Source organism: Telopea speciosissima, chromosome 2 (genome assembly GCF_018873765.1).
Source record: "Telopea speciosissima isolate NSW1024214 ecotype Mountain lineage chromosome 2, Tspe_v1, whole genome shotgun sequence".
Lineage (NCBI taxonomy): Eukaryota > Viridiplantae > Streptophyta > Magnoliopsida > Proteales > Proteaceae > Telopea > Telopea speciosissima.
The window spans coordinates 49,287,324-49,299,941 of record NC_057917.1 but is presented as its reverse complement, the minus strand read 5'-3'; the positions used below and the strand labels follow the sequence as shown (position 1 = coordinate 49,299,941).

At 37.7% G+C, this 12,618-nt stretch overlaps 1 protein-coding gene across 3 annotated transcripts in view; it reads left to right on the top strand.

Annotated features, from left to right (window-relative positions):
- The first annotated feature begins 267 nt into the window (after window positions 1-267).
- Window positions 268-12,618, top strand: part of LOC122651910 (E3 ubiquitin-protein ligase RHF2A-like) — a 30,445-nt gene continuing 18,094 nt past the window's right edge. Inside the window, exons 1-8 of one of the 3 annotated variants that reach the window (XM_043845481.1) lie at window positions 268-422; window positions 750-893; window positions 1,038-1,084; window positions 8,327-8,389; window positions 8,510-8,618; window positions 8,745-9,142; window positions 9,266-9,370; window positions 9,503-9,859. In XM_043845481.1, coding sequence (XP_043701416.1) covers window positions 417-422; window positions 750-893; window positions 1,038-1,084; window positions 8,327-8,389; window positions 8,510-8,618; window positions 8,745-9,142; window positions 9,266-9,370; window positions 9,503-9,806 — 1,176 coding nt within the window. In that variant the 5' untranslated portion in view covers window positions 268-416 and the 3' untranslated portion in view covers window positions 9,807-9,859. Of the gene's footprint in view, window positions 423-749; window positions 894-1,037; window positions 1,085-8,326; window positions 8,390-8,509; window positions 8,619-8,744; window positions 9,143-9,262; window positions 9,371-9,502; window positions 9,860-12,618 lie in introns of all 3 variants that reach the window. The other 2 variants (XM_043845480.1, XM_043845479.1) reach the window with 2 other exon arrangements.

Genomic DNA, 12,618 nt, shown 5'->3' with positions numbered 1-12,618 from the left:
AGAAGTGAGGGTAGATGGCGGGAAGGAAGGAAAGAAAGAAAGAAAAGGAATGGTCAGTGAGTCAGTGGTGTGTACTGTTACTGTGTAGTGGGGAGGGTTTTAGCTGTGAGAGTGAATCCGTTCGTTTAGCAACCATAGTGTTTTCCAGCGCAGTTTTTGTTTATTTGGAGGGCAAAAAGGTGGGAAAAAAGGAGGGATATTCTGCGGAACTTGTTTTCTTTTCTGCCTTTTTTTTTTTAATTTTTTCCCCCTTATCTCTCCGTCTCTCATCTAAAATCTAGGGTTCTTTCTCTTTCTCTCTCCATCCTGTCTCTATTGGAGATGGGTCTCGAACAATCCTTTCCTGGAATGCGATTTCAATCTTGAAATTCAAGGGCGATTCCTCTAGTCCTTAGCCCCAATCTGTAGCATTTTCGATGGAGGTAAAAACTGATATACCTTCCGTCCATGTATTTATTGGATTCGAGATCCATCCACCCTTTCAGTTTCATTTGTTCAATTTTAGTTTCATTTTATACATTTTATTCTTCCGTCTCTGGGTTTTAGTCTGTTGGTTATCCTTTTGAGATTGAATTTTGTGACAAAATGTTGGCTTTTTGTTTATTTTAGCTTCATTTCTACTAGAGGTTTATGTTTTTTGGTTTTGGGGATTGAATTTCTTCGGAGTTGGAATTTGATGTGATTTCTATTCGGTTGCTTTATTTGGTATTGCGGAGATAAATATGAATTTGGGTTTTGCATTTTGGTAGGTTTCAGCAATGGAGGAGGAGACTAAGAACACTGAAAACCATCTGACCTCGGCTGCTGCTTTTGTGGAAGGGGGAATTCAGGAAGCCTGTGACGATGCTTGCAGCATCTGCCTTGAAGCCTTCTGTGACAGTGATCCTTCAACGGTACACCTTTTAATTGATCATTCTTTTTTAGTTATACCCACTTCCTTTCTACTCCCCTGTCTGTTAATTGAAATTTTGTCTTTTCTTCATGAGCTCTGTTTGTAGCGAATTGTCTTTCTTAGAAACAAACTTATTACTGTGCAGCTAACTACTTGCAAGCACGAGTTTCATCTTCAGTGCATTCTTGAATGGTATAATCTCTTTATTTAATTCTGAATCATATTTGTGCTTCTCCCCCTGAAGGTTTGTGATGTGTAGTATAGTGTTACAGCAGTGAGACTTGTTGAATTGCATTTGGGCAGTGGATCTGTTAAACTGCCTCCTTTGTTCATTATTTCACTGTCCTAGTCAATTTAAGTTACCTTATTAGTTAATGATAGGGTTAGGCCTTTCCTTTTAGTGTCTAAGTCTATTTTTGAGTCTTCTATAAAAGTTTGTAAGGGAAGCCAGCATTGTACACGAATTTGATTAATGAATATTGGCTTGAGCCTTTGTGAAAATCGTGAGATACCCTTCCATTGGTGCTTGATTCTAAACCCTAGTTTAACAGTGCTACAAATCAAGTTCAAGAGTGCTTCAGGCTTTTGGGATTTCTTCAACTGATTTTCACATCGATTTCTTGAAGATTATTACATCAAGATCATTGCATCGGTTTCTTTTATTTGGGAGTTCAACTTAATTCTTCAAGAGATTATTCAACTTCAATTGCAACTTCAATAGGTCACTCATTTGAAGGATTATATTTGATGCAGATTCATCCCAAATTGGGCTTCTTTGCTTAGGAATAAGTCTAGGGTTGGGTTGTATTCATGTTGGGCCTTTGATCTCATGGGTTTTCAATGTAATAGGTCACTTTTATGGACCTAAAGTTTGGACATTAGCTTCTATACTTAGTTTTATTTTAATGCTTTTATGTTTTAAATTGAACCGGTTTGAACCAGTGGTTCAATTAAGTTACTAATTAGTTTTTATTTTATTTTGGTTTAGTGGTTATGTGACTATTTAACATGACTATTTAAGTAGTCACATGACCTTTTAAATTGGTCCACTCCTCTCCACGGTTCGTAGGAGAGGATGTGCTTTGTAATTAGAATCAGCTAAGGATTTCCATTTCTTGGCCGAATAGGAAAAAGGCCTTTTGGCTATTATAAATAAAGCTATTTTTGTTGGGGGGGGCGCTTTTCTCACGTCACAAATTTAAAAAAAAACTCTTAAGCTGTTGCTGCAACTTGTCTTCTCCAAGGAGTACTGTCTTGTGTTTGATCAAGGCAGGTGGGATTGGTGTTTGATCCAATCGACACCTTGCGGTGTGAAGCCCGAGTGGATTGTTCAAGCAGTCTTTATTCTCCATTGGTGTTCTACATTCAAGTTCTGGTTTTTCTTCAAGTATCTTCAATCAAACAAGTTGTTGTCCAAGTATTCCTTCAACGACAGTAAATTTGGATCATCCCTAACCTTAGCCATTCTTCTTCTAATCCTCTAACAGCCCAAACTCTAGATTTCCCCCTTTGTTTTCTTGTTTCCCCAAAACCCTAAGATCTCCCCAGCCCATTTCAGCCATCAAAACAGCCGTATCTTTCCAAAACCCAAAACCCTAGAAATTCGCTTGCTGCCGATTCTAGTTAACAGACCTAGACCTATTAAACTTTAACAAGACCTTCACTAGAAGACTCCCCTACATCAACTTAACCTTAACCCTACCATCAAACCCTAGACCTCACTAAACCCTAACCCTAATTTGACCAAAATTACCTATTTTAACCTAGCCGAACTACGTGTTCAGATCAGATCCTGGTTATTTGGCTTCTAGTTGGATCGCTTCCAAATCTAGAACTACATTAATATTATTTATTTCTCTTGTTCACTTGTGGTTACCAATTTGAGATCTCATCATTCTCTTCCAACCAATTTTAGATCCCATTGGTCTTGTATTATTGGACTGATCTTTTGGTGGAAAATGTTCTTCATTTTAGATAATGAAACCATTCCATTACTACCAACCCAAAGAAATACAACCTCTCTGAGATATACGGTTCATGCTTCTTTCTCCCAAGACTCTGGAAGTTTTCTATCTGATCCTGTCTGGGATTAGATCTATTCTGGTTCTACTCTTACATTAATCAATCTGCTCTCAACCAGTGTGTCTGTAAGCCTATTGAACTGGTTGCTTCTCCATTATGTTTTTCCATTAGTTGGCACCTTTCTTGGTTAAACCTGGTAAATAAAGTCCTTAGTTATTCCTTGATATGCATTTCTCAATTGGTATTTCCTGTTTATTCTTCAGGCACTGAAGTATGCCGTCATTGTTTCCATTCTTCGCCCCCTCATCCAAAACATTGTCACAAAAAAAGTCCCATGCAGTATCTATTTCTTGATTGCTTATTTGCTTGATCAAACATTGTTATTACTTCCATTTATTTTGATACCTGAGGTCAGATTGCATCGACAGCAGCAATATAGGTCAAGACCAATAAACAAAATCATAAAGTCTATATGCTACATTTGAAGGATGCACATGTATGAAATTCCATATGATTAAAAAATGATTCTTCTCTAATCTCACTACCAAATGTGGTACAATATGCCCCAGAATATGAAGGATTAATGGTTTGAAGAAGAGCAAATTAGGACCTTTCTGTAAATTAGAATCTCTGATCTCCTTATGGGTTGCTATATATTTGCTCAGCCTGCCAACTTAATTTTGCCTAACTTGGATTAACTAGCTTTGGAAAATAATAAATTCAGGGTCCAGATAATTAGGTTAGGCCAGAACAAAAACCAGGTGTCCCTGGGTTGGCAATTCAAAATTTGCATAGCTTGAGCAGGTTTGTCTGAATTAGGGTTATTGAAATATACTCTATAATAGGTTTATCTGGTTCATAAGTTAAATGTTAGCTTAGTTGGTTATAAATTGTGATTTTTAAGTGGTGGAATAAAAATCTTTATCATTTTTACAACACATTCAGATCTAATAGAACTTCTAGAATTATTTCTCCCAGATGACGACGAAGTGGGTTGGACACAATCAGCCTGAATGAAAGCCTTCTAGATGGTATTCCTCTACTGAATTTGCATCTGTTTAGGGCCTCTAGGCCAGATTGATGGTTATTTGTGACTAGATTTTTCGCCCAACTTGAAAGTGGATGTCTCTCTCTCTCTCTCACACACACACACACACAAGTGTGTGTGTGTGTGTATTGAACACAATTATTAATTACAAAATAAATATTTTAACATTGAAAGGGAAACAAAGTAAGGGGAAGTGATTTCCACAGCACCTAAAATTGTATTTTTTCTCAACTGCTATAATCCTGCAGTATCTCTATTATAGGACCCTTAGCATTTATGATTGCACTGCATGAGCAAGGTTCTATAACTCGGGTTGTGACCAGGTTTTGACCAGCCAGAAACCGAGATATGGTCGAAACCTGTGATTTTTTCCCAGCCAACTCGAGCTGGTGGTTTCGAGGCCCAGAAATATTTTTTTTTATCTGATTTTTTGTATACAGCCTATTTTTTGACTTTCTAAACACAATGCATGAACTATTTTCACCAACAAAAAAAAAAAAACATTCAAAATGGTACTTGTGGGTTTTAACCAAAGTTTACTAGTGTACGCACATTGTACTAAGAATCATAGTTGTCCAGACAAACACTTATTTATGCCAAATATCATTTGAGTAAATGTTTTTATATTTGTTATTTCATTTACTTAAGATATTATTCATAAATAAGCAAATACCCCCTATTTGAATCGAATAAAAATAGTTAAAAAATAAATTTTCAAAAGGATAAAAAAGTTAACTCCCCAATTCAAGAACAAAAATTGGATTTTCAGTTGTAGGTGCAATTTTCAACTTTTAAATGTTTGAGTTTTCTCAAATCTAAAAATTTCATAAATCTTAATATGGTAAAACATTGCTAAAAACCAAAAGTGTGGTAAAATATTCATTTGTTTTGATGTCTAAAAAAATATTTTATTCAAAGCGATTTTAAACAGCATTCGTGAACAACAAATAAGGTTTGACCAAAACATAACTCGTTCAATATAAATCAGATTTAAGCAATCTTGGATTTGTTTGAAAGCTTTGATGGAAAACTTTACATTAAATCCAAAATTGCTTAAATCTGATTTATATTGAAGGATTTATGTTCCAGTCAAACTTAATTTGGTGTGCGCAAATGCTGTAAAAAATCGCTCTGAATGAAAATATATTTTGACATCAAAACAAATGAATACTTTACTGCACTTTTACTTTTTAGCAATGTTTTACCATATTAAGATTTATGGAATTTTTAGATTTGAGAAAAACCCCAACATTTAAAAGTTGAAAATTGCACCTACCGCAAAAAATCCAGTTTTTGATCTTGAACTTGGGGGGGGGGTGATTTTTTATCCTTTTGGAATTTTATTTTTTAAGTATTTTTGTTGGATTCAAATAGGGGGTATTTGCTTATTTATGAATAATACCTTAAGTAAATGAAAAAATATTTACTTAAATGATATTAGGCATAAATAAGTGTCTGTCCTGGTTTCTGACATAAATAACTGTCTGTCTTGGTTTCGAGCCAGGTTTCCTCAAGTTTCGAACTTTCAATGGGCATGAGTGTCAAAACTTGCATAATATGGGTTGTTTTGGTCGAAACCCGTTGAAACTAGTGACTTTTTAATCTCCACCCACATCTTGTCTCGGTTTCTTGCGAAACCGAGATATCTCGGTGGTTTCGGTTGGTTTTGACCGAGTTCTCTTTCCATCTGCATGAGAACGTCTCCACTCAAAGGACATACAGCCTTGCACCTAACCTGATCTGGAATGAGTTCCGAAATGAATTCTAAGCAGTAATACTGAGCAAAGGAGGCCCCTTTCCCACACTTTCTCTCTACCTGGCCTTAGCCCGCTTAAGTAGGTCTCCTTACACTGTAGATATAGAGTGGTTAAGTGTGATGATCAAGATGTATCAAGGAACACCAATTTTCATTACCTTGGTTTGACTCAATAAAGAGGGAAGCTTGAAGAAGATGTTCTAAACGATAATTCAGTGGATGGGTTGAAGGGGTGCTTCTATGATGCTGTCCAATTGATGCATGGCATTAGAACTTAATGGGGAAATTTTATATGATGACTACGGCTCTCTTTGGTATGATTTTTATTTCAAAATTTCATTGATTTCTTGAAATAAGCCAACAAATTGGTTTTTGTCAAGAAATTGAAATTGTTTGGTTTTTTAATTGAAAAAGTTTCATGAATAAGAAATTCATTTGGAAATTTAACTTTTGAGAATAGATTCCACCTGTGTGAGCCAATAGAAAGGCAGGATGGGGCTGGGGTTGCAGGGAAGGGGGGCGGTAGGGAGCTGCAGAGGAAGGGGGTGGGGAGATGCCAAGATCCTGCAGAATTGTTTCCTACGGAGCAAGCCACAAGATCAATTCACTGTAGACTGTCTATGCAGACTAGAAGGACACATGAAGTAGGTCCCTCGTGAAGCAAATCATCATGTCTTCCTTGGCTCCTCCAGCAAGGTTTTCCAAAGGAAACTGTTCCTGACTAAGGCATCGGAAGAGGAAGCTTTATTCATACATAATTAATAAACTCAGATGATGTGATCTATCAATCCATCATCGGAAAAGAAAAATAATCGAAAAAGGAAATTACAGAACACAATTGAGTACATCTATGCTGTCATATACTCAAAATCACAAGTGTGGATGAAAAAGAAAAGGTAGAACTTCATAAGCTACTATGATCAATCTCACCGCATTAAGACCGGCCAGGCATCGGTCCTCTGCTTTTTTGTGAGGATCGACCCTCTCATCAGCAATTGACGATGAAGAGACCTCGGAAGCCATTTCCATGGCTTTGGCGGAGTTAGAGGTTCTATCATTTGAGGTGGGTTCTCCCATAATCTCAATCTGTGACTCTCATTGTCTCATCTGTCTATTAATGATTTGTTTGCTTCATGATTTAGTGGTCTAGTTTTGTTGGCAGTTGCAGATTAGAATTAGATAGGTCCACTTATGAGAAAGAGAAGAAGTAGAAAGAAGGAGAGATGCTTTCCTTTCTTTTTTTCTCTCTCTATTTTGCATAATGATCAGGTTACAACAACCTGAACATTATCCCATCATTGTAGGATATCCTGAGTTTGAATCTCGTATTTTTGAATTCAAATGGTGTGATGGAGTTGAGGATGTTGAGATGAATGACGAGTGGGAAGAAAAGTAGGTTGGTAACGAATGCACTGGGAAGAACTTTGGGGTGGCATCTGCTTGAGTTGGTTTGGTCATTGGGATATGAAGAGTTGAAGGGCGAAGAATGAACCAGTGACCGGGGTGGATATATTTTAAAAGGATTGGAATAATGGAATAGTATTCATGTGGCCAACTCCAAGAAGTGTGGATAGGACTGAGTTGAGTTGGTTTGACTGGTTTGTTCCATACATATGTAGCATCGAACACATGTATTGAATGTCACATATAGTAATCTTAAACATTTCTCGTACTTGGTCATATATTTAAATAATGTAGAACAAAACTTCCCTTTCCTCCATCCGATAATTAGTGTAATACATTCAACTAAGCGACATCAGCTTCTTGGCCTATCATTGTTTGGCATGATATTGGATCCAATAACCGGGCAGTTTTGCTAAATTGACATTAATGGTTGCTTTATGAGCAATCCAGGACCTTCAATGACGAGGTGAGTAGTCAGGCTGTGGGATGGAGAGATTGTTGGAATCTCTTTAGTTCCTGTGGGGGAAGGTGATTTGACAATGCAAAGCTCATTTCATTAGCAGTTGATTTTTGAAGATGCATTTAAGTGAGGCTTTTTGGACATCATTGCAGAGAGCAATTCAGCTGATTACATTGGCAGAGATATGCTGTCAGGATAGTTGGCCTTGGAGATTTTCATATATCTCATTGGCCAACACAGACATATGTTTATCAGATGAATGCTTCATTCTCATGGAAGCACAGATCTGCTAATGAGTTGATAGATGAGCGGCAAATAGGGTAGCAAGGGCTGGAGATTATTCTGGGTCGTTGTTTTGCTTGTAATTCCCTGTTGTATTTTGTTTTCTGTGTGCCACCTGTCCGCTTGGTGTTTTCATGATGATGTTGGGGTGCCCATGGTTGACAGGTTGAATCTATATCTTTCTCTTTTGATCAATAAATTTGCTATTCATAAAGAAAAGGGATATCTTACAAATTTGTAATATTAGCTTGCACCTAGATACTTCCTGTGTGGAGAGGGGGAACTAATAATTTATGTTAATTAGAGCAAGAAAAAAAAGTTATATTTTCACACCAGAATCTATGAATGGCCGAACTGACATTATCTAATTGGGCTAATCTATGATAATATGCCTCTGCAACTTAGCAAATATAACAGATAGAAGATAAACAAAAGAATGACTTTGATCATTTCACCATATAGGTGTCAGAGAAGCTCTCAATGTCCAATGTGTTGGCAATCCATCAGCTTGAAGGATCCCACTAGGTTAATTTTGCTCACTCTCACTCTCGTGTCTTTCTTTTCACATTTTAGTACTTCTTTGTTTTAATCATATTTACATCTAATTGTTTTGACGGAATTTATTTATCATGTATGTTGTGGCAGTCAAGAACTGCTTGAAGCAGTGGAGCGGGAGAGAAGCTTAAGGTTTAATCCATCACGAAATGCTACTATATTTCATCATCCCGCCCTGGGAGATTTTGAGTTGCAGCATGTCAGTAGTCCTATACAAGAGGAACTATTATTTTCTTATCTTTTTGGTTGACAAATGATATATTTGCTACTCCTGTATGGAGTTGGTCACATTTTGTGATCCATGTTACTTTTCTTCTTAATGCAGTTACCTGTAGGTGCAAATGATGCTGATCTTGAGGAACGTATAATCCAACACTTGGCTGCTGCTGCTGCAATGGGTAGAGCGCACCACATTGCTCGAAGGGAAGGCCAACGAAGTAGGGCCTCAGCTCAGGGCCGTCCACAGTTCTTGGTGTTCTCAACTCATTCTAATGCACCTCCTGCTGGTCCTGTTTCTGTCTCTGCGTCTCAGAGAGTAGCAGACAATGAACAGGCTCCTGCAATTGTTGCTGCTAGTCCATCTGTTCCTCTTGCAGCTGTGGGAGAAGAACCATCAGAGCGGAACCCACAGCCATCTTCTGGCCAAACTGAACAAAATCCTTCCCCAGCATCTGGATCTACTGTCAGTGTAGCCAATCGACATGGATTGTCCTTCAATAATCGGTGCTTATTGTTCACAAACTTTGATTATCATGTTGCCTGTTCCATTTGTCGTTTGTCATATAGGTCAGTTCCTATATGCACTGGTCAAAAAATATTATTTTATTAATTTTTGTTTTGTAGGAGTTCTGGAAGTCAATCTTCTCCTGTAAATGATGATAGAGCTGGACCTTCAGATTTTCAATCTTTCTCAGAATCCCTGAAATCTCGATTTAATGCATTTTCGATGAGGTATTATTCTTTATTAAAAAAAAAAAAGAAACCACTTTCTATTAGTTTTTTTAAATAATTAATGATCTGGTAATTTTTATATGGTGCCTGGTTGGTGCTGGAAATTCATCTGGTGTCATTGATGTATATAAGATACAAAGAGTCGTTTTCAAAGAGCACAAGAGGTTGGAAGGAGAGGCTGTTCTCTCGGAACAACTCTATTGCAGATCTTGGTTCTGAAGTTAGGGGAGAGGTAAATGCAGGAATTGCAAGTGTATCCCACATGATGGAACGCCTTGAGACAAGAGAGAATAGTACAGATGCTGATTCTTCTGTATCAAATAACTCAGAAGGTCCACTCGCAGAGTCCAGTAACCAGAGTATTGCAGAGTCTCGTGGTAATAATCCTTTAAGTGACAGCAGTTCGTCCACTTCTGCTGCTGCAGGTTCTAATTAGGTTGTCCTGCATTATTGAACAATGCATGCATCCTCGGCATTCCATCAATGAAGGTGAGTCATGGTGTTGTTGCTTGAAATAGTTACAATATTATAGTTAATACAGACAATATTTTATGTTTCTAAATGTAGTGATACAACTATGGATATGAAGTTAAATACAAAAATTTCTCTATAGTTATTTCTGTTTGCTGCATTTTCTTTGTTCTATTACTAGTTCCAGCCTCCAGGTACAAAATGAAGCAACATTTATTTGGCTTGGAATGTTGGGGAAGCACCCTGTGTTACTGTAATGGAAGTTTTTGGATTCTGATTGTTTTTTGTAAAGATATCATATGGCCACTTGTGAAACCGAAATATTTCAGTAGTTTTGGAATTTCACCAAAATTTCGAACATTTAGTCAAGGTAGAGTTGACGTTAGAAGGTGGTTATAAAACTCTGGGTTCATAGCTTTCCAGAAGTTGCAGCACCAATTAGAAAGTAAGGATGTAGAATGGAGTAATGGACCACTCGAACCAGCAATCACCTGGGCTCCCAATTGGACCAGGTTCATGGGTCTATTGAACCAGCCAGCTCTGGCTGAGTTCTCCAAGTCGTGGGAGCTTAATAGCATATTAATTTGTTTTGTTTTCTGTCCTAGTTCTAATAGGATTAGCCTATTTAAATCCTATTTGATTTCAGTAATTTGTAATAGCTAATAACTGTACTCCTAGTCCTAATATGAGTTTGATTCCAGCTTACATAGTTTTAGTAGGAGTTTATTTTCAGTTTATAAATATATTGTAAGGCTTATTAGCCATTCACAATTTGATTAGTTGAGTTTTTGAGTGCATTTGGTCTTAAGGATCTGTGAAAGACAGATTGGGGTGGGATGCCTTAAACCTGCGATAGGTTTTCTCTTCCTTTTTCTCTGTTCTGCCGCCAATTGCTGTTGTGCTCGACTGCTGATCAATAGTTCTGTTTGATTACAGATTTCAATAGAGCTATTTGATCTCTCATCCATTGTTACAATCCTATTAACAGGTAAGTTCAGAACAAAGTTTAATTTCAGTTCTATCAAACCAGTGGCTGCTCTGTTTTATATCCTATTTCAGCATAGTTTGATTTGTTAATTAAACCTGAGCCAATAATCTGATTCCTCTCAAACTTTGGGGATTCGGAGGCCCTCCCTTGACCTGTTATTCTTAGTCGACCCCATTTAGTTGGGATAAGGCTGAGTTGTTGTTGTTGTTGTTAATTATTATCATAAACCGGCAACTTGTGATTCCAGAAAATTTGTTCCTTTAATTAAATCTAATCTAGGCATTAAATTAGAATCAAACATGGGGGTTTGGTGAGTCCATCCTAGGGGAGGACTTGATCCAAATTTGAGGGGAATCCATTGGTCTGATTTGATTTAATTTTGGTTTGATCAAAATCTGAGTTTTCTCCTTCAAATCTGTACTTATCTAATTACTCTCAAATTACCCAACCAATCTCTCCACACTGTTAGTATTCATTGTGGGGGACTGAAATCTAGAGTTTGGCCATCATTCTGAGAAGGTTGACTTTTATGTTGACTTTGTTGATTTAGAGTTGGCTTTGAGGAATTTGACCGTTTCTTGAGATCCTGCTGTGAGATTAGGTCTGAGATACTACTACAGGTGTAGTCTTGCATTAAATTGGTATCAAAGCCATGACTAAGGGGAGTTCTAATTCTCCACACCATGCTCCTGAGACTACTAATGCTGCTCTTGATGAAGCTATTTGACAGTTAACTGAGAAGTTGTCAACTATGGAGCAATGACTTGATGCATATAACAGTGACCAACCGAGCCCCTTTAAGTTTCTGTTCATCCTTTATTGAAGCCCCAAACTGTTGTTGATCATAGCTGCTGATTAGAGAAGATCTTAGTCACTTGTGGCTCAGTTTTCCTCCTTGTTTCAGTGCTGATTCGAGTTCACATATCTCTGCAACCTGAGAACTGACAGAGTTGAAATTCTAGGGATCTATTCCCCTGCCAGAGATCACCACTCGATTGCAAGTTGGGCCTGATCTGAGGCCTGCTGGTTGGGATCTCAGAAATCTCCAATCAGACCTATGGTTGTCTTGTTCACCAAGTAGTTCTGCGGAAACTTCATCTCATTGGATCTCAGCAACCATCCACCCATTAAGGAATGGTATTTGGAGGATTAAATCAGAACTTTGAGAGCTCCACTCGATCCTGTTTTGGTCCACATCTGTTGGCTGGGTTTGTTTATCTTAAGTTTTTGTTTGCATTATCATTTGATATCTCTGCATCTATCCGTCACCTTGACCTGCGATTTCTAGGGTTTGTTCAATCCGTAGAGACCCAAACTCAATGGGAGTCTGAGCCAGTCAGGTGGTTGCCGGTTAGTGTTTTGATTATCTCCAGTTTTCTGGGTTAATACCAGTTTTACACCCTGCGATAGAGGGTATTGTGCTGCTGGTTGTGTTACCTTTGGGCTGGGGTTGTTCTTTATTTTAGTTAAGTATTATTGAAGATGCGAGGGACCGATATATGTATTTTTTTTATTGTTGTTAAGTTAGTTATATATTCTGATATCAGTTTTGAAGTCGGTACCTATTTGGAGTTGATTAGTGATCCTGTCTGTGGTTAATGTAGTCAGTAGTGATAATTAGCCTTACATTAAATTCATATCAGAGCTATGGCTGACAGCTCAAACAACCAGAACCGAACTACTGAATCTCTTGTAGAGACAGTTTGAAAGTTGGTTGAGAGAATGACAAGTATGGAGCAGAGGTTGGATTCGTTCATTGCACCAACTGGGGGACAGCAGCAAACTACTG